The sequence below is a fragment of the Perca flavescens genome, chromosome 10 (genome assembly GCF_004354835.1).
Source record: "Perca flavescens isolate YP-PL-M2 chromosome 10, PFLA_1.0, whole genome shotgun sequence".
NCBI classification, from domain to species: domain Eukaryota; kingdom Metazoa; phylum Chordata; class Actinopteri; order Perciformes; family Percidae; genus Perca; species Perca flavescens.
The window spans coordinates 16,719,636-16,741,052 of record NC_041340.1 but is presented as its reverse complement, the minus strand read 5'-3'; the positions used below and the strand labels follow the sequence as shown (position 1 = coordinate 16,741,052).

The following is a 21,417-nucleotide window of genomic DNA, read 5'->3' as shown; positions in this document are numbered from 1 at the left end:
TATATATATATATATATATATATATATATATATATATATATATATATATATATATATATATATATATATATATATATATATATATATATATATATATATATATATATATATATATATATATATATATATATATATATATATACATATATATATATATATATATATACATATATATATATATATATATATATATATATATATATATATATATATATATATATATATATATATATATATATATATATATATATATATATATATATATATATATATATATATATATATATATATATATATATATATATATATATATATATATATATATATATATATATATATATATATATATATATATATATATATATATATATATATATATATATATATATATATATATATATATATATATATATATATATATATATATATATAAATATATAAATATATATATAAATATATATATAAATATATGTGGACCTGTACGGTGAACTCTTCAAAGAAGAATAATGTGTGCTTTTTTCTCTCAGTTATAATTTTATAATTTTAGTTTTTTTTTTTATATATATATACACATTGGTTTATTTGCATTCAGATTCTTGTTTCTCTGTATCATTATGCTGAGTACATGTCCTACATTTTGTATATTTGAATGTTCTTTCAATAAAGGTTGATAATTTCTCAGAAAATGCAAAAACTTTGTGAATACCAACTGTATTTACTCCATATTTATATAGTAATTTATTGTGAATTTAATTAAATTAATCTAAATAATGTACTTTCTTGTTCTCAAATTTGGAATCATGATTTTTACTTCACTTTCTTTCTGAAAGTATTACTACCTAAGCAAATGTTAATATTGCAATGTTCTTACATGTTTTGTTATATGAATGCATTTGTCTTATAATAAGAAAACTATTAAATCCTAATTTGTCATGCAAATTAAGTCTTTGTCAACATGTAATTGTTGCTCTTTCCCTGCAAAAAAAACTTTTGAGATTCCTGCAACTATGGGCACACCCACACAGTCAATGTAAAGGCCTTCCCTTATGCGTTTAAAGATACAAAGATATTCTTATCTCAGAAATTAATGTTCAGATTTAGCAGAACTCCTTTACTGCAGCTTAAGAAAATGGATGCCCCTGCTGTTAAAAAAGTGGCTAAATGAGCTGATCAATACACTGCACATTGAATGATTATGTTTATAGTTAAAGAATGTGCGCACTTCAACAAAATTTGGCAGCTTCGTATCGACTATTGCCCCCAACATTAATCCTTAATGATCACCCTTTCGGAAGTTAAGACTTTTCCACCACTTCATTTAACTGGGTCATTTCTGCAAAGCTGGCTATGGTTATTGTGCATGTGTATTTTTAAACATACTAAGTGATACTCCACCCAAAATCTGTCTCTGAAACCAAACTCTTTTTAGAAAATAATAATTCATTAGATTTATATTTACATTTATATGCCGCTTTATCATAGACACTCACCACCTATGTGTAGCACCCACCTGGGTGGTGCACGGTAGCCTAACGACGCCAGACGCTCACCACGCATCAGCTCGGTAGAGACGGAGGGGGAAACCTGAGCATCCGGAGAACACCCAGGCGAATGCCACACAAAAGCCCGGGACGACCAGGGTTCGAACCCGGTCCCTTCTTGCTGTGAGGCCACAGTGCCAACCATTGGGCCACCGTGCTGAAAAACCCCAAATAAATACGATCCAGTTCTGTCAAAAAATGATCTCGTTAAATTACAGAAATGTTAATTGAAAAAATACATAAACTCTTTTACATTTGGTCAACTTTATTTTCACTTGGTCTTTATCTTTTAGTACATTTGACAACTTTAATTGACAGTCTGTTCCTTCACTTCCATTTCCACCAATTCAAGCCAACAAAATTGCAGCAACATGTACATTAATGATCATAAAAACAATCAAAGGAGAGACAAACTCATAGAACAAAACTCCTAAATGGTCCAATCATTTGACTAGACGGGACACAATCTAGAGTCTCCAGAGAATCAAATGAACATTTGCTAGTAAAACCTTTCAAGGATTAGATTTGACCTGTTCAATAAGATCCAAATGACACACTGGAAACCCTGGACAGTCCTGACACCTAGTAACACATGAAAATCTAAACTTTAAAGTTCTCGCTCTTCTTGAAGTGCATTAAAAATTATTTCGTAAACAGTGCTGGGAAAAGAACTCGATAAAACAAAGAAAGCGCATCAACAGGATGATCCACAAACATCAGTGGTTCAGCCCCCTGAGGCGCTACCCACTGCCGAGTTTGTTCAGAACAGCTGGAAATCTCTCTCTGCAGCAGTTGAACGACCCCATTACTTCCGTAATGAAGCGACAATAATGTATCATTTTCCATTTTCATCACTGACGAGCTCAGGGAGAGACTAAACAATTATTAACAAGTCAGGATTGCTAAAAAAATAATAATTTTTTCTCCATTTTGAGGTAAAAATAAAGGTGGAGTCAGCTATTCTAATCCAATACACTCATTTCCTCACGGTCGGCTAGCTATCCGTTCTGTGTTCATCCACAGCCCTGGCTCTGTTAATGGGAAACAAGCAAACACTACTCCAGCCGTGCTCGTGCACAGGACCGGGGAAAGGCCATGGATGTAGAAAGAGAATCTGGCACAACGTTCTGAAATGACCGGAGGGGTGTATTTGTTTAGCTGTTTGACTCCACCTTTAAGTGTAGAGCCACAAAGCTGATTGTTGGCAAGCCCTCCCCAAAATATATGAAACGTGGCAAGAGTAAAGAAGGTTGAGCTCTGAGCTGATTGAAGTGCTTGGCTGGAATGAATTTGAGTATCGAGTCAGAAACAGATAAGAGGGAATCACCAACAGGTAGAGCATGTGCTTTCAATGTGAACCTTCATTTGAAATGGCAAACAATCCCCCCCCAGTGATCTTTCTTCTGAAGCAGACTGGATGGACAACAAAGTGTGTTCTTTCTTTAGCCCAAATATTAATTACAATGATAACATTTAATCATTTGTTATCTATTTGAAAAATGTGACAAACATAATTATCTATCTAGTAGTAACCTCTGTTAGGTATTACAGTGCGACTGAACAAATAAGGGACATGGCAGCGATGTTACGTGGCTCAGTTTGACTGACAGGTCTACGTGTGTGTGTGTGTGTGTCCTTTATTTTCCATGATTGCTATCCTGTTGTCTTGCTGTAGTTAGTCATGAGATCAGCGCCTTGTGCCTTCCCCCCCCCCTCCTCCTCCTCCTCTCTCCTGTTCAGTCCAGTTTACTAATTTTCTACTTCTGCTCTTCCTTTCCTGTCTCCATGGTTACTGAAGCATCACGTTCCAGTCTACCCCTGCGTTCATGCCGGGCTTGCGGAGCGTCAACACAGACATGGAGGCGTCAAAGTCAAACTCTAGTTGGCTCTCCTGACCATCTGCAAAACAGAAAAGAAAGTTTAAGTAGACACTTTGGGGAGAAAAGGGTACGTCAATCTCACAGAGCCAAAACGAATAGTCTCTGTAGTTATTCTGATGGGTGTACATTTTTTCTTTTGAGCTGCTGTAGCACAGGAATTTCCCCAGTGCGGGATTAATAAAGTCTATTTTATCTTAATCCTGAGGTGCAATACGACTGGCTGAAAAAACATCCACCTCCAGGAAACTGCACCCAAGTTGAAAACCTTCACACTCAGTTTCACTGAGTGTGATCGGTTCTGAAGTGTGAGCAGAGCAAAACATTTTACAGCCATTTTCTAACAGACTTTCACACTTAACTTCTCCAAACCTCTGTGTGAATACGTTCAAGTGCACATAAATGAAGTTGTCCACACAAAATTGTGTTTGAGCTCCAAGACTGAGGAAAAACATTTGGCATTATAATTTGAGGAAGGGAGTATTGTAGTAGTTAACAGCTAGGGCTGGGTGATAAATCAATTTTATCGATTAACTCGAATGTGTAGTTAACATTGATTTGTTTAAAAGAAAATCGATTTAAATCTTAAATCGGATTTTCTTTTTTAGGCCATATCACCCAGTATTAACAGCTAAAAATAAAAAGAGACCTGGTTAGCCAAGATGATATTGATAAATAATCATAAAATTCCAAATAAAATTTTCAATCACCTATATTAAATTCTTCATTTGGCTTCATTTCTTCAAGTGCTATACTGCCTTAGTTATTAGAGAAAGTTACAAACTATTTAATGATCAGCTCTTTAGGGAAACTGTGTTCACAGTCATTCAACTTAAGGTTAGTGGGAAGATTGTACCACTGTACTAGACTGTGGTTTAATCATTAAACTGTTTAGCTGCCTCTTGTGAAATAGAGGAATTTCAGCTGATTCCTTCGGTCAGCATACAGTCCATAACTTTAAATGAATCAACCAATGAGAATAAATATGCAGGAAAATGGCTTCATTATGGCCACTCACCAGCAGTCTTCAGGGTCACCGTGCTGGGTTTACTGGCTCCCAGTATGACAATGCGTTCAATCCAGGATTGGGTGGTAAACTGGGCATCTAGAGCCAAGTTACTGTGGACCGAGCAGAGACATGGATTTAATATTTACAACACAAAAATGATAAAGTAACCCATATAATACAAACCATAAATGTTTTATAATTTTATGGTTGGGACACAATAAAGATCTAAATTGAAATATCTAATAATATAAATATAATATATAATAAGAGCCTATGTGAGGTGGAAGCAGGTTTTCTACTGGACTGAAACTGAGAATATTCATCACTCACACAGAAGAGAGGATGTTGTTGGCGAAGGACAGCCTCCTGTGGATGAACTCCTTCTTTTCATAGTTGAAGGTGTGGCCATCATCTATGTAAAGCTTACCCTCTGCAGTTCTCTGTCAAAGAAAAAGTCAAAAATCAAGTATGACAATGCAACATTTTCAAATAGCAGTGGGGGACAGTTGTGTGTTGGCAGCGGTCATCGAGGGTATGTGCAATTGAGTTACCTGGGGGTTAAGAGCCACATATAAAGTGTAGGGATCGTGCATCATGCATGAGGAGGACCTGCGAACTCGCATCTTCTTGGGAATAATGGAGCCGCCCCGCTGGAACACTGGAATCTGGAAAGAAGACAGAAAGCTCCATTTTACAGAGGAATACTATTAAAAGGATGTGGAGGGCGTCAAAATGTAGAAATTGTGCATCTTACAGAGCTCATGGTGACAGGGATGTAAAGGTTCTGGGCCCCGTTGTGCTTCTGGAAGGTTTGAACGTCAAACCAAACCTGAGGAACAAGAACACCTGAATCTGAATCACCTTTTCTTGAGAGAACCACTCCAGTGTAACACTAAAGTTCAGCCTGAAGACACCAGAATCATGCAGTAATCGTAAGAGGTGTTAAAGCCTCCGTGCTTCTTCCTCTTACCTCGCCTTTGCCAGGCAGGTAGGCGGTGACTCCCCTGGCTCCCTCCTCAGTAACTGGGTGCACCAACAGATCTTTACCTGCAGCGGAGTGAAGTAACATCAGTGGATCTGATAACTGTTTTGAACCACGTCTGCCTTACTGTTACAATTGATTTGTAAGTTTTCATTCTACTTTGTCCCCTTGTACCTGGGCTGTTTTTAACAAAAATTAAAATCATCAAGAGATCTTTTGATGGATGTATTTTAACAGGAAAATTCAAGTTTTGGTGTTCTGTGTCTCACCGATCAAGAACTCGTCATCCAGAGCGAAAGTAGCAGGATCCTGGGGATACTCCACCCAAAGTGGTCTGAAATAGAGATGAGTAACGTGATTTCAAGATTTTCATCTTCATATTTTTGTGCATTGAGATTGTATGCATAATTATAATTCAGATTAAGGGACACATTTTTGTTTCAAAAAAGCCAGAGTGAGAGGATCTCTAGCTGGACAAGCAGGTACTAATATAAACTGATTGGAGATTATTTTGTAACTCACCACTACTGGTAAAATGACATGAAGAGACACCAACACAAACAATGCTTCCTGCCCTGTCCTCACCTCATGATGGGCTGTCCAGTGCGGTGTGCGTGGTAGAACTGCTGGTACCAGTAGGGCAGGAGGGCGTAGCGCTGGCGCACCGCTTCACGGATCAGCGCCGTGTTCTCCGGACCAAACAGCCAGGGCTCGCGGCGGGGGGTGTCCAGGTGGGCGTGGGCCCTGAAGAACGGCTGGTACGCCCCCGTCTGGTACCAACGCACCAGCAGCTCAGTGCTCGGAGACTTGAAGAAACCACCGACGTCAGCTATGAGACAGATGGGGTCAGAGTTAGTGTCGGATCTGGGCTGTTCAGAGGATTATATAAATTAAATGTCTTGGGGAAAGAAAACAGCCAGACTCTAGAGACCTATTTTTGGAGCTTATGGCTGGAACTGGAGCCGAATGTGTGTTTTTCTTTAACTTTATTTAACACAGTTGCAACAACATAAAACACCACCTGATCTGATCATGAATACGAGCTTCATACATACAGCCAGCACAACTGCTATATATAACTGCAGCTAGATTACCCAGGGAACCTGTGCTCTCACCATGGTAACGCTTCATGCAGTTTATCATTGCACGTTTCCATGACAACATTAACAAACACAGTAGGACAATCAAAGTCAAATTTATTTCAGAAAACTGATTCTAACTAAAGTTATTTCTTTTTTTTAGTATCAATCCTGCATAAATGTTGTAGCTGTGGGTGACTCTGTGGCAGCAGATTTTTAGGGTGGTGTGCAACTTTTGTTAATAAGGGGACTCATGTCTATTATATAATAATACTAATAATACTTTTGACTATGTTGGAAGGCAGTCCAGATATTTTCATTTTTACACTGACCAACAGAAACTATCAACTATCACAACTACAACTATCCGTGTAACAGCAGACTGTGAAGCTTGACAATACTCACCACCACAGAAAGAGATTCCAACCAGGCCCAGACTCAGACACATGGGGATAGAGATCTTCAGATGTTCCCACTCAGCAGCATTATCTCCTGTCCACACAGCACCTACAGACACAAACACACTTTAACACTTGAGGTCCTGTGCTATAGCCTGACACAAAATGTTTCTAGATAAGACAGCACTGTATTTATCATTGAGCAAAACAGCTGTGCAGCAGTTGCAATACAAAATAGGAAGGAGTGCAAATAAAAAAACTTCTAAAATAACGATAAGGTGCAAATCCAAAAATATATACAATATATGCAATGCCAAAAAACAGGTTAACAGTATCGATCATAAACACCAGCTGCTAGAATGAAAAGTAAAAGCAGTAAAAGGGCTTACCGTAGCGCTGTGACCCGGCAAAGAAGGCTCTGGTCAGAACAAAGGGTCGCTCAACTCCTCCTGACCTCTGGATCAGACCCTCCGTTGTGGCCATTTGCTGCAGGTTGTACACAGGATAATCTTTAATTTTTAGACCATATTTGGTACTTTTTCAAACAGATTTGTGAACTATGATAGTGTAAGTCGTATCACTAAGATTATTTTAAAATCATAATGTCCCACACAATATTGTCAAAGTCTGATGGCTATTTTGTTTTGCTAAAACACTGATTTGTGTTCAGCACTGGTTTCTGAGTGGTACTGACATTTTCTACCTGCTTGGGCACACACAGGAAATTAAGTTCCACTGTCATTTTTTCCAATAAATCAACTACAGTGGCACACGCAACACTAGTTACATTAATGCATGAATACTCAACCAGACTGAAAAACATAAAGGAGGATGAAATATTTAACGGAAAGGTTCAGTCTTTCACAAAAAAGCTAAAGACGAAGTGTGCGCACTCACCACATAGAAGCCATACAAGTTGTGCACGTCACGGTGCTCCCAGGATCCGTGCACTGCGTCCTTGTGCATTGTCACCTCTGGCCCGTTAAAGACTGACGGCTCATTCATGTCGTTCCATGTATACAGATTCTCCATGGAACCCTGGAGAGTGAACAGAGATTGTGCATGTAAGTTTTGAAGACTTATTATTATTGGAAAATTGAGAGTCGATAAACCTGGGCGCAGAAATAAAAAATCCTTTCAGATGCCTAAAATATTCATGGTCAGTGACTAACAGTAAAAAAAATGAGGTTGTAATTGGCAGCCCCCATGTGAGAACATGCCATTGGGTTTTGCAGAAGAATTTTCCAGTTCTAAAAAAATAAATAAAAACTGCAGTCATGTTTCATTAATGTAAATATTCTTCAATAGCTGTCTGTCCTTCCTTATATAGAAAGCTCGCACACAGCAACAGCCAACAAGCTAAATCTTTAGTATCTCACTTGCACACTTAGTTGCAGATTACTGATGGTTTGTCTTTAGCTGAGCAACAGAGAGACGAGTGTCCTTCAGACTCACCTCATACTGATCGTAGGCAAACATGCTGGCCCACCATTCTCTCACGTCTGCACGCGTGAAGTCTGGATAGCCGGCACTACCTAAAGGACATCATCCAAAGTACAGAAAGGAATGTGAGAAATATTCATTGCAATAATATCTGCACACTGAGAAACATGCCACTATAACATGTCAATGTTTCCCAGTGAAGATTCAGTTCATGAAGAATATTTACAAATGCATTTTCTGCTGATTGACGCAGAGTTGTCAATCTCTTACCAGGCCAGCACCAGCCCTCGTAGTCTCCACCATCTTTATTCTTGATATAGAATCCCCGAGAGCGGATTTCATTATGGATCTTGTAATTGCTGTCTACTTTGATATGTGGGTCCACAATGGCCACCATCTATTAAAAGAAATAAAAAAATTAACACAATTAAAGAAGACTGAGCACAAAGTCTTGAAAGTGTATGTCAAGTCATGTGATGACAGTGCCTGCATATCATTTAATTTAGATGGAAAGTAGAATAGATCCTGGAGAACTTCTGGCAGGAAAAGCCATGAAATTGCAGATCCTAACATTGTCTGCTGATGTTGGATTATGTGTCGTATGTACCTTGCGTTTCTTGTCCATGAGACCCTGCAGCATTTCCTTTGGTGTTGCAAACTTGTGCGGATCCCAAGTGAAGTAGCGCTTGCCATCCGTGTGCTCGATGTCGAGCCAGATATAATCATAGGGGATGTCGTGCTCGTCAAAGCCAGCATCCACTGAGGCCACGTCTTCCTGGTCATTGTAGTTCCAGCGGCACTGGTGGTAGCTCACAGCAGCTAGGGGAGGGAAGGACTGGGTGCCTGATGAACAACAGGAGGAGGAAGTTAGAAGATGTGAGGAGGGGATCTGAGACTGAGGAGGTCTGTCAGATCTTTTATTTGGCAACACAGGCACCCATACTTGTATCAGGTTGTAAAACGCATTCAAACTTTATCTTGGGTTAGTGGATACCAGGTGAAATAACAAGGTGATTTTCCAGAGACTAAAAACTGAGCCAATGCCTTTGTGTTAAATGTCTGAACCATCGTGAAATTCAATTTTGTTCATGATTAATTACAAACTTGACTTAAATGAAACAGCAAGGTTTAAATCAATGAATTAATTGTGTCTCTTTATCAAAAGTGTCATCGTTCTTTAATCTGTGCATTAAGTAGTTGATCTAATTGCAAAGTGTAGACTTGTTTCTGATAAAACAGTTTCTTTAAATTTTAGTATTCAGGACCTGTATTGAAAGTGATACTTGTGCACCCAGCATAAACTACAGAAAGCACTCTTTAGTCATGGGAAAAACATGGGAAATAAGGCAGAGTTCATGCGAGTCATCCATCTTCCTACTTTACCTGTGAGGGAGGCATACTGAGAGAAAACATCATTGGGTGTTGGCCCAAGCATAATGAAGACATCAATGATGCCGCTTTCAGAGATCCAACGCACGTCTGTCTGTGGAGTCTCACTGGAGCCTTGAACATAATCTAGCATTTTTCCAAACACAGTCTGGAAAGAGACAAAAGTGAGTAAGTGAAGCACTGGGCTTTGGTGCAACATATATTCATTACTGGCTATTTTGACCAAAACAGGCCCAGGACCTAAGGAAAAATAAAAAAAGGGGACATACCTTTCCAGCTGTGTTGGAGCTAATATCCACCCAGGTCTCAGCGGCATTGAGCCAGAAGATGCCTGTGGTCCGCTGGGCGTTGTGGGCCAACATGACTGGGACAGCGCCATAAAGGGCCATAGGGTTATACAGCTCGTACTGGAACACATCCAGGTTATAAAGCCGATATGGATCTCCATTACTGAAACAGAAAAAACACACACTCGGGCTTGATCCAATGCAGCGAAGACTACACTGACCACTGTGCATGTGACTGTCAATATCAAAGAAAATTCTAACTGCCATCGTAATTTTGTGTTTGAAATATGACTTGTTGTTGACACTCACTCTGTTGTTTTGAGTCTGAGGGTATCTGCGTGTTCTGGGATGCCATAGACATGCTCCACACCCGGCAACGAAAAGTCTAAACTAACAGCAGATGGACCTGTGAGACGAGAGCAACCAATTATCAGTTAGAGGAGAGTCAATACACCAGACTTATTTTAGATATAACATTAAACCCCCTCAATAACACATACATATAGATATTATGGCAATAATAATCAAGCTATGATTAACTAACTGAAAATACAAGTAGAACTTACCATTTGGTTTGCTGTCTGAGTGTGATTTAAACGTTTCCTCCCACATCCCGTCTTCTACTTTCTCTTCCTCTTCTTTTGTGGTCTGGCCGGCAAAGAGGGAGAAATGTAATGTAATTTACAAGATACAGCGTAGAAATGGTATGTTTAAAATAAAGAGACGGAACAGAAAATGAAGTGTATTTTAGTATGTGGTACCTCAGACTGGTTTGCCGGATCATCCTCCTCTTTCTTCTCGGCCTCTGGCTCTACCTGACTGCTCCATGGCACAACGAGTGGAGGAAGGTGATATAGGGAAAAGAAAAATGTGTCACTTTGGCAAAGTCATGCTATCTTGAGACACGTGACAATATATAAGAGCATAATTAAACTATAATAAAAAAAAAAGGACATACAAATTGGGGAGTTTGGTGAATGCCCTCTGACTTCACAATGGCAACTAAAAAATACTCAAGGTCTTGATTGACTTAACTTTGATGGCAAAGGGGACTGAGCAACTTCCTACCTTGTGGCTATTTCAAGCTAAGCATTATGGGATAGGACCTCTAGAGGCTGCTGCATGTATCACTCACAAGGTCCTTACAGAAACAACTGGTACCCAGTGGATTGCCCGTTTATCATGGTGTGATCGTGGCCATGGCATTGCCCTAAATACTCCATCAAACAAGCTTTGGAACTGCTAAAAATGTGTTAGTCACACAGCTGAGCTGTTGATGTGCATGATCTGCAGCACAAGCAAGAGGCAGTGGTGCCAAAATGTGTCTTAAAAGCCTGTTATGCCATATTCACATTGCAGCGGAAAAACGAGGCTCTCCAAGAACCTGGCGCCTACCCACCATGCAACTCAACCGGCAACAGATCAGTGATTCTGATGAGTAATGCTAGTAGCAGCTTATGTAGCCCGCGCTGCTTGTCTTAAGCAGTGATGAGGAGTGTGCTACAGAGGTCTGCTAAGCTCGCTTCTTTCTAAATCCACAGCCTGAGATTTCATTTTTTACCCCAACTGATGCAAACTCAAGTGACATCATGAGAGAACATTTAACAGACTTCACACAACTCTCCCTGGAACCACAAAAGGATTGTTTGTTTCTTTTACATATGCAGTAGTTCTCCCTAAGACCTGTAAACAGATTTTGAGCTCCTATTCATCATTAGTTTCCAAATATACCAGGCAAATGGACTTTCTGAAAGACCATCAGGTCACAATGTGAACGTTAACCATAGTTAGATCAGTACGGAGCATTTTTTATAACAAAACTGATATGGTTGGTGGCAAACCAGTTTCCCTATCGGCATTAATAAAGTTTTTCAATTCAATATCTTACCCTGCAAACGTTTTCAGTTTTTTTTTTTTCTTAATCTTCATCTTAAATTGCAACCACACTTCATACGCTCATCGCTGATGGACACCATAAACACAATGATGAAGGCGCCTACAAAAGCTGTTTTTCCGCAATAATGAGAGTATAGCTCAAAAGAAGCACTGTGCCAGAAAAGAAATGCAGAAAATGTCCCAATTAAGAAAACTTGAAACCCCTTTAACTGAAATGCCAACTTCAGAGTATAACCACAAAGAGAGATGTTGCTGTTGGGTTTGGGAACTGGGCTGCAGTACCAGAAAATAAGACTGACTAACTAACTAGCTAACTATTTGTTGTGACTCAGACTACATGTGTGTGCTTTTATGTGCCTTCTAAACTGGTCCACACCTGCTGCCATCAGCATTATATCTCATCTATCACAGTTGGCTCTCACCATGAGCTAAGCAAGCGTGAAAACTACTTTCAGTCAACATTGGACAGCCAGTCATGCAGTTGCAACGTTAGATCTGCTGGAGTGACACGATTTAGTTGATCGGACACTGATCTGACAAGAAAGTAAAATCACTGGTTGGCACATCAGACCCTACATCATTTACGTGAATGTGCTTTTTCATGATTAGGATGATTTTTCTTTGTTTCATGAAATGAGAAGAACAATATACAACTGGCAATTTTTATTATTAGTTTAAATGATCCTTCAAAGACCCCTACATTATGGATCAAATTAAACACTGACATGCACACACTCACCCACACCGCTCTCTCGCTCTCAGTCAAATTTATTGGAGGGTAAACACACTGTACTTGCTGTTATGGGATTCCCTACGATTGTTGTCACTATTGGCAGCATTAGCACAAGGAACAGAATACACACTTACAAATCTTAAGGGTCTTTACCTAGAGAATACCCTCTTGATATTATCCCACACGCTAGCCACTGTGCTAGTTACTTTATAGGAGAAACTAGGATGATAGGGAAAAGAGGACAGAACAACGAGTCAGAGACAATACTCAAAAAACAAACCATTCATGGGAACAAAAATCAAAATCATCCACTGAGTGAGGACGTGGATTAAAAGAGGGCTGGCATTTGTAAATGTGTGTGCATTCATGGGTTTCTCACGTGTCCTTGCGCATCCTCAGGTGCTCAAAGGCCAGCAGGCCACGCGAGTTCAGCGACATCAACACGTCTCGTCCTTCCATGATGTCCAATCGGAAGGGCTGGGCGCTGACGATGACCCTCTGAGACTCCGCCCCCAGGGACAGCACAACCCCATTCTCGTCCTGAGACAAGAGAGATAGGCTGAGGCAGAGAGAGAGAGAGGATTTGGTTCAGAAAAAGGAAAAGTAAAGACAAAAAGTCTAGTCAATTTTATTTATACAACCCAATTTCACAAATTTGCCCCACGGGGCTTTACAGTCTGTACAGCATTTCTCTTTTGAGTCTGCTTCAGATAAGGAAAAACTAAAAAATGTCTATAATATCATTCTCTTTTTCTATATTGTAATGGTCTATCCTGGAAGATTTAAGATTTCTGTATAGAAAAATATGATTTAGGGCTAAATTAATAAAATTGACAATGGCAGGACTGAACACAGAAAGGCGTCAATTTTGCCTTTTTGGTTTGATTCTGTCATATCAAAAGCACCACCCACCCCACACAGTCAGTAACACCCTTGGGAGACTTACGGCTCAGTAGGAGGCTCCCTGATGAGCACGTCTGGAACCTCATAGCGAGGCTTAAGTGGCTTGAGCTCGTTAATCTTCACCCTTGTCATGTTTCCCTGGAGACGGTAGAGCTCAAGCAGCAGACGCACCTGAAAGACAAACGCAGACAAAGAGGGGAAGGAGGGAGATAGAGAAATACCAAAAGAGGAATTTCATTATTCTTTCATAAACACTACAGCAGAGGTTGGCAAACTGGTTCAGCCGGCATTACACTTAGTTAGCCATTATTAGGCATTTGGTTTTGATGCCACAAAGAAGGGAAACTAGTAAATTGTTCTTTCGTAATAGCATGAAAATTTCCCCATCTGAGAAGGGATTTAACAAATGGCCATATTTATCATTTTAGTTAAGTGCTGGAAAATTCAACTGAGTAAACTTGTAAATTAAAGTTGGTGCCTTTCCCTCTAGCAGCCATACTTTCCTACATTGTGAACTGGATCTGAATTTGTGATTTACCTTATTGTTATCATTGATGAGCTGCAGCGTGAGTCTGGTGTTGGTCAGCTCCATGGTCTCCAGCAGGGCTCGATAGGGAGACTCAGCAGGCTTCAACGCTCGCTGACGCCTGTTTTAAATTGAATAATAAGAGTGGCCACGGGTGATGAATCTGTGTGCTTTTTTTTTTAAAGCAACTTTAAGTAAGTAAATGTATTATTTTTCTATCTTGCACTCACTTGCAGAAGGTACTCTGGTCACAGGTCTTGAAGTTGCCCTTGTCCACAGCCCAAGTACCACTGAGGCACACGGCCAGCCAGAGCACCAAGACAGGCGCCATCCTTCAAAGAAAATCAAGGAGACAACCTAATCTTTAGATGGTCACCTCTCAAATTGATTGACATACATGTGGTTGAACAATGCCCAAGTAATTAGCTACCCATGAGGACCATAACCAAACTACAGCACGTATACCGGAGTTGAGAACACACACCCGGACTTTGATCTCTCTGTGCTGGTAAAATGTGTCCTCAAGTGAAAGGCAGCTAACCCATTTCCCGTTTCATCATCCTGCTACAACTACACAGTGCGTGCATACATTAACATTTATAACAGTATCCAAAATCCCTTTTTTTATGTTAGACCCTGAGCCTGCAGCCCTCTCAATCTCATACTCCTGTCAAAGCCGGGTGATGTGATTGAAATGATGAGCTAACGTATCAGCTAAAATGGGCTAATGTTAGCTAACATTCAATCGGATGTATGGAAAAGAAATACATCACAAAGCAGGCACAACATACTAATTTGACAACAGTACTGTATCGGTCTGTTACAGACGGCCTGGTTGTCCGACAGCAGTGTTGTCGTTAAATACCACTTTGGATCAGGATATCGTGCTAACCTTGCTACTAGCTAGCTAACAGCCGGCCAATCCGCTTATTCAATTGATGGGATCGAGACCCTTTCCCGTATGAATCCCCCTGGCGGCCGTTAAACCCTGAAACAGTAGTAGTAGTTTGCTCACGCGTCTACAAAGTGTTTACCCACAGCGATAATTTCTGGCCTCCGGCGCGCTGATAATATATATTGAACGAATGATAAATTCACGATGAAACGGCGGACCTGCTTTGTCTTACCTTTCAGTGATGGTGGCCATCTTGATTCTGCTTCCGCTTGACTCCGCCCACACCAGTCCGCAACAAAGATCGTTGAAAAGTAAGATTCTCAATAGCTGAAATATTCATGCTTTTTCTTCTTTAAACTAATAAAGATAATACGAATTGAATTTATATATTACAATATTTACTTTATGGAGTTTATCTTTCCTTCTGGTTGATGATAAAAGGAGGATGTATCGTTACGTCAACTTCGTTTGCATATTCATCCTCTCAGGCACGGACACGTCATCTCCAGGCTGCAGCCAGTGAAGTGCCCACATTTGTCATGGATTTGTGCCACTGCTTGCACTGGATTGATTTCCAACCAGTGCAACGTATTAGTGGTGGAAACACGCGTGTGCAGTCTAATTTAATCCACGACAACACCCCTGAAATCAATCCTAAATTTATGAATCCTGGTTTAAATTTTGATTAAAGCACTCGTTCCAAACATGGGGATCCCCCAAGGTAGATCTGAGGGGTGACAACATTCACGCATTCCCTCATTTTAGCATTAACAAGGATGATCAATTCATGACACATTCTAGGAACAAATTATTTATTTTGTAATGTGGTTGAAACAACAGCTTTTGGCATATAACAAGAGATGCAAGGCATGTTTGTAGCCACAATTTTAGAACATGAACAATCTGAAAATGTTACAAAACAATCTATAAATTATTTAGCAGAGCTAAATTGTGTTTTCCAACAAAAATGACACATTAAGGCTGTGTTTTGTGTGGAGCAAATTCTGTATTAAAATAATATACATGTGTGCCATTTCTCTTGTCCCCTTGTAGGTACTCACACATATACTATACTAAACTTGTATGAAACTCAAGAACAGTAAAAGCAAATTTGCAGTCCACTCTCGGAGTAATGTAACACAGTATTCCATCTATTTTACAGTCTCTATTTATTCCTTGTCACCTGCTCTATACTGTTTGTTCCCCATTACCCTTTAGAGCTGGAACCGCCAGCACAGATGTCCCAATCTATCAATGTTTTTATGCAGGACGCTGTGAATCGGTGCTACATATCTCGCCACGTCACCGTCCCGTGAGAAATCCCTGCAGAACAGCCCCTTCTCTGAGCTAAAGACAAACTTCTGGGGCATTGGCCCATTGCCTCGCACATACTCCCACACCGCTAGGAGCAGCAGCCTCACCTCGAAGGGAGTGAGGTGGGGGAAGGCTTCATGGACGTTGGCCAGCACAGGAGGCAGGAGCTGGCCCTCTCCCATGCAGGACACCAGGAGGCAGGATGCCTGGAGGTGCCACGGGGAGTCTGTGGACAACACCTCGCGGGATGCCTCCCAGTGGGCCAGCAGAGTGGCCAGGAGGCCTCTGAGCACAGCTGAGCAGTAGCAGAGAGCTGGGCGTCCAGCTGCCACCACCTGAAGCAGAGGGAAGAGCACCGGGTGGGCCTCAAAGCAACGCCGAATGTGAATGTCTCGCTCCACCGTGGTGCGGGCGTGCTCTTCTGGGGGCCAGGACAGCTCACCATTGGCCACATCTGGACAGACGTTTTCCACCATTGTAACTGCAACAACCTTGGCTGCCTCTGCGTTGATGGGCAGCGGCTCGTCTGGGTCAGATGGTGGTCGGGAGCCGGTGACGGAGCCGTTAAGACCAGAGGAGCTGCAACACTGGATTACAACAGCCAGCAGAGTCTGGACGTTCTACAGAGAAGAAAGTGATGGTGACACATTTTGCTGAAGCACATCAAACACAAAACACACATCAAGTACAATTCTAGTATATTTAATGATTTTCAGGTGTACATTTCTGTATCTTTGCAGTGTGTGCAATATTCAGAATTTACCAGGGTGGGCCACCCGCATAAATGTACCTCCACCCAATAAGATTTTTTTTATGTAAACAAATGTTTTACTAAACTATACTTTACTAAACTATACTTCTTAAAAATTGTGCAAATTACCTGCATGACCCCCAATGGGTCAGTCAGCTGTGTGTCAGTGCGGACTTTCAGCCCCTTTCCAATCACCCCGGCATGAAATACAGACCACACGCTGCCAGAAAAATTGACGGTGGTACCAAACCGACAGTTGATATCCAGCAACGAGGCTCCGATGTCAGGAGACACCGAAGGGGAAGGCAAAGGGGCCCCAGACATATCTGCGATCTGCCCTCCAAACAGGCCAGCGTTGCCTTTATGTAGCGCTCCCTCAACCAGCTGCTGAAGTACCGCTTTGAGAGTGAGCGTAGAATACGCTGCGAAACGAGACAGGAGCAGGACTGAACAGTTCACCGCCTCGACTGCCTGTCCCCCATCTCTCCCCACCTTCCCACTTTCTCCTCTTCTCCGCAGCGCTAGAAAGAAATGAGTGACGGCAGCACGAGAGAGCAGGAGCAGGTGTGCTGGAGAGGAGGTGCGAGGGAGTGGGCTACAGGACAGGAGGCGCACCGTAGCATGAGATACAGCCGGGTCACCATGGAGAAGGAGTGGGCCAAAATCATGGAGGTGTCCTGAGACCGCTGAGCCCACCTGGATGGCCATGGAGGACTGAACCCCTACTGCTCCTCTTTTCTCCTCATCCTGACTCTGGATGGCTGCGGCCAGGTTAAGCAACAGCTGCCTCAGTTGCTTGGGCCCCAGAGTGTGTGCATGGATCTGGGCTACACAGCGAGCTACAGCGGCATGAATGAGTCCCACCATGCAAGAGGACAGTGTGGTGTGGAGCTGCCAGGCCAGAGCCAGCTCCTCTGGGTTGTGGGCCTGGGTGAGTAGCTGGCAGAGGGCCTCAGTGGCAATGCTGGGACCCCCATACACCGACAGCAGACACAGCAGCTGATGCAGCCAGAGGTGACGCTTCCTTTCCAGTCGCAGTGTCTCGGCACAGAGCTCACCTACGTGAGACTGCAGCTCCTCCAAGAAGGGGATGACCCTCTTGGGTTGAGAGGAAGCAGGATGATGAGGGTTGACTTCAGCTCCATCTGAGCGGTTGAAGACCAGTTTGTGGAGATGCAGAAGCAGCATCTGTAGGAGGCGATCGCAACCTTCTCGGACACCTTCATGAGGGGAGGGTGTAGGGCCGGAGATGATGACTGAGGCTGGGGTCGCTGTGTCGGCCAGAAAACGGAGGACTCTGGACCCTCCTGATGGGCTCTGGCTAATAAGGTGGACAGCCAGTCCCAGCATGTTATCCAGTTCCTCTCTAGGGAGGCCCTGCAGCAAGGCCTGCAGCTGGAGCAGGACAGGAGGGCGCAGCAGCTCCACCAGCTCTGCAGACACCGCACCAAAGAGGTTGGGGGACATTGCAGCCAGCTGCAACAGAAATGGAACTGCAGCACGACGGAGTTGAGGGGAACTCTCCCAAGATGTTGAGGATGAGGTGGGAGATAGAGGGCTTGACGGACTCAGGCTTTCCTGAAACATCCTGAGCAGCTCCTTCCTGATGCTGTCCGAGTGGTGCACTGCAAGGTGTCCAAGGATTCCCACCACTGAGCCAATCTTTGGCACTCTGCTTCCTTTATCCACTCCCATCACCAGTAGCCCTTGTTCCTTAGCGCCATGAGAGCAAAAGTCCTTGAGTCCACATGCCAAGACTCGGCTGATGATAGTACCCGGGAAGGCGGAGCCGATGTGAGCCACGACCCAGTCAAAATGCGGAGAGTGCTGAACTGAGGTGTCCAACAGCGCATCCACACATGCGTCAGGGCACCAGGCCAGCATGGCGGCCAAACACTGGGAGTAGGCCTCCATGAGGGACCGGGTGGCAGCACAGGACATCCAGAGCTGGAGCAGCTCGTTGAGGCTGGAGGAGGTGGGGGGCCACCCTGCGGCCAGCGTGCTTGCTGCTCAGCTGGCCTAACAAGTCCACAGCCCAGGCGGATACCAGAGGGGCCCAGGCCCGGGGGTTGAGACGAATAAACTCTGACAGCACGCCATGAACCTCCTACAGACAAACAGAAATAATAAAGTTAATTTTAACTTCAGGGGAATTTGCCAAACCATTGTCATATTTTTATGAATGCAGGAAAACATTTAGGCTAGTGAGATTGGGCAGGGTGTGGATGTGTTACTCTTGTGGGCCTCTAAAACCAATTTTATGTTGTAATCTTAATAAACCTCTCAATAAAAGAAAGATAAGCTACTAGTTTTAAGACGTTCTGTGTGTGTCCTTCTGCATCGCACCTGTATAATGTCCTCCAGGTTGGAGCTGACCCCGGAGCTGGCATCGCCCTCTGTTTCCAGGTTGTGCAGGAAAGCCGAGACGTGCTCATCATACACGCCCCTCAGATGCTCCAGCACCGCCCCTCGACAGGCCGGGACCGAGCGCAGCAGGCGCACAGCACAGCGGGCGTGTTCCCGGACACTGAGCTTTCGGCCCTGAACGGTGTCAACGCCACTGATGAAGGACTTGATCTCCTGGGAGAGTTCCTGGGCGCTAGGAGGAGAAGAGTGGACATGATGAAATGATGGGCCAAGTTGGGAGTTTAGCATCCACAAGCAGAAAATGATAAGGAAAGGGAATGAAAAAAGAGGTGTGTGCCTGTATTTGTGAGAAGGGAAGGTTATTTCAGACTACCCATACAAATCTAATTATCTATTTCTAATAACAAGAAAGAGAACAATATATTTTAGGGTTGAAAATAATAATCATTTTCATTATCAATTAACCTTTTGATTGACTAGCCGTTAAATAGAAAAAGCAAGGAAGTCACTTTGGGCAGTGGAAAGTTGTGGTAGACATTTTTCACATCTGATACACTAAATGACTGATTAATTGAATTAATTGAAGAATAATCAACAGAAAACTAAAAAATATATTTCCCAATGTATTGATTAATCGCTTAGTCCAAATGCATGTTTCACATAAAGAAACAGCAATCCTCATAATTAAGAACCTGTAACTTGAAACTGTTGCTATTGATGTCTCCATGACTTTTAAAAAAAACATCCAATCCATCAATTATGAAAAAAGTTTGATTAATTTTCTGTCGATCAACTAATTGATTATTAGACTTATCCACTCTACAACAAAATGATTACGAATGGAAATGATCTGTAGTTGCACTGCAGCACATATATATATATATATATATATATATATATATATATATATATATATATATATATAAAAACACACATATAAAAAAAATATATATATAGATATATACACACACACACACACACACACACACACACACACACATATATATACTATTTAAATCTTATATAAAATAAAAAAAGAGACCCAACATTTGCTGGATATTGCTCTATAAAATACTAGCTTTGCTCCAACTGATATCATTTTAGTTTTAGTATTTTAGTTTTTAAGTATTTTTGGGCGTTGGTCAGGACAAATCAACGTTGTAAAACAACATGTTGGGCTACGACAACTTCTCATGGGCATCTTTTTTGCACCTTTAATAGAGTAACGTTACATGCATAATCGAGTAACTGAAGTATTCAAATGTAGCCCTTAAGTGTTGTTAATCCAGTACATTTCAACATGAGCTGGCTCTAGAATAGAATAGAATGCCTTTTATTGCCATGTACAACGAGATTGAAGCAACTCCTTTTCCAGTGTCAACGTGTATATATAGAACAGTGTAAGAATATATAAAAGGTCTGACCCGCTAATCTTTGTACAATTAACTTACATACAAAATGTACTAAAGTGACTTTATAGGCTAAATGATAAATGTAGGCTACTTGTTCTGTCAGACCAGCCGCTTCCTCTCCTCCACCACTCACCTAAGGGCAGGCTGCGGTGTGTGAGTGTGTGAGCTCTGCATCGCTTTCAGCGGACTCCCGTCCAACACCACAGACATCGTTTGGTCTTTTAACATTAAAGCGTCACATCAAATCCTCCTCTCGGCTGCGGGGCTTCGACGTGAGCGATTATAGCAGCTTTTTGTTGTATTATCAGTCCAATTTCAGGACAAAAATACATCGAAAGGGCGCTCCAAAGGCTCCAAAGCCGGAAGTTGGAACTTCTTCGTCGTTAGAAAAAGGGAAATCGTTACAATGAGAGATGAGGTCACTGGCGACACCTAGTGGTAGTGGACTTATTTTGTTCTTTGTTTTGTTTTTTAGCTGATGTCAATGATCTGTCTCCTCATTATAGACTTTAAAAAAACTCATATACAAAAATGATAAAACTGTATTGATCCCCTAAAGGGGAAATTAATTACAATTAAAAAATAGGTTTATTGCCAAGTACGTTTTCACACACA

The 21,417-nt window shown here is 41.7% G+C and overlaps 2 protein-coding genes across 7 annotated transcripts; both read right to left on the bottom strand.

Moving 5' to 3' along the window:
• Nucleotides 1-1,788: 1,788 nt before the first annotated feature.
• ganabb (glucosidase II alpha subunit b) lies at nt 1,789-15,491 on the bottom strand. 6 transcript variants are annotated; one of them, XM_028589219.1, is made up of 25 exons: nt 15,191-15,491; nt 14,294-14,395; nt 14,076-14,184; nt 13,581-13,708; nt 13,014-13,193; nt 12,788-12,853; nt 10,767-10,824; nt 10,572-10,653; nt 10,315-10,411; nt 9,988-10,168; nt 9,713-9,866; nt 8,937-9,172; nt 8,600-8,726; nt 8,342-8,421; nt 7,784-7,924; nt 7,276-7,372; nt 6,894-6,995; nt 5,995-6,238; nt 5,679-5,743; nt 5,398-5,474; nt 5,182-5,256; nt 4,979-5,092; nt 4,758-4,867; nt 4,437-4,537; nt 1,789-3,440 (listed from the first exon to the last, which is right to left on the bottom strand). In XM_028589219.1, the coding sequence occupies exons 1-25, from the start codon at nt 15,208-15,210 to the stop codon at nt 3,331-3,333; spliced, it is 2,856 nt and encodes a 951-aa protein (XP_028445020.1). In that variant the 5' UTR covers nt 15,211-15,491; the 3' UTR covers nt 1,789-3,330. The 6 variants fall into 6 exon arrangements, with proteins under 6 accessions (XP_028445020.1, XP_028445022.1, XP_028445024.1 ...); XM_028589221.1 differs by lacking the exon at nt 15,191-15,491 and adding an exon at nt 15,102-15,184; XM_028589223.1 differs by lacking the exon at nt 15,191-15,491 and adding an exon at nt 15,079-15,156.
• Nucleotides 15,492-15,756: 265 nt separating this feature from the next.
• Nucleotides 15,757-21,219, bottom strand: ints5 (integrator complex subunit 5). Its single transcript, XM_028589302.1, is given in 5 exon segments — nt 15,757-16,892; nt 17,153-19,006; nt 19,008-19,130; nt 19,370-19,622; nt 20,936-21,219. Coding segments are annotated over 5 exon segments (3,045 nt in total). The 5' UTR covers nt 21,031-21,219; the 3' UTR covers nt 15,757-16,172.
• Nucleotides 21,220-21,417: the final 198 nt, after the last annotated feature.

Bases quoted from the DNA above. Each gene is read 5' to 3' on its own strand.
- ganabb (XM_028589219.1), bottom strand. From the start codon at position 15,210: ATGGCCACCATCACTGAAAG. The intron at 10,825-12,787 runs GTAAAGACCCTT...GCCATGGAGCAG, and splicing joins ATCAAGAGGGTATTCTCTAG to TCAGGTAGAGCCAGAGGCCG. The intron at 4,868-4,978 runs GTAACTCAATTG...TTTCTTTGACAG, and splicing joins ATGTGGCTCTTAACCCCCAG to AGAACTGCAGAGGGTAAGCT.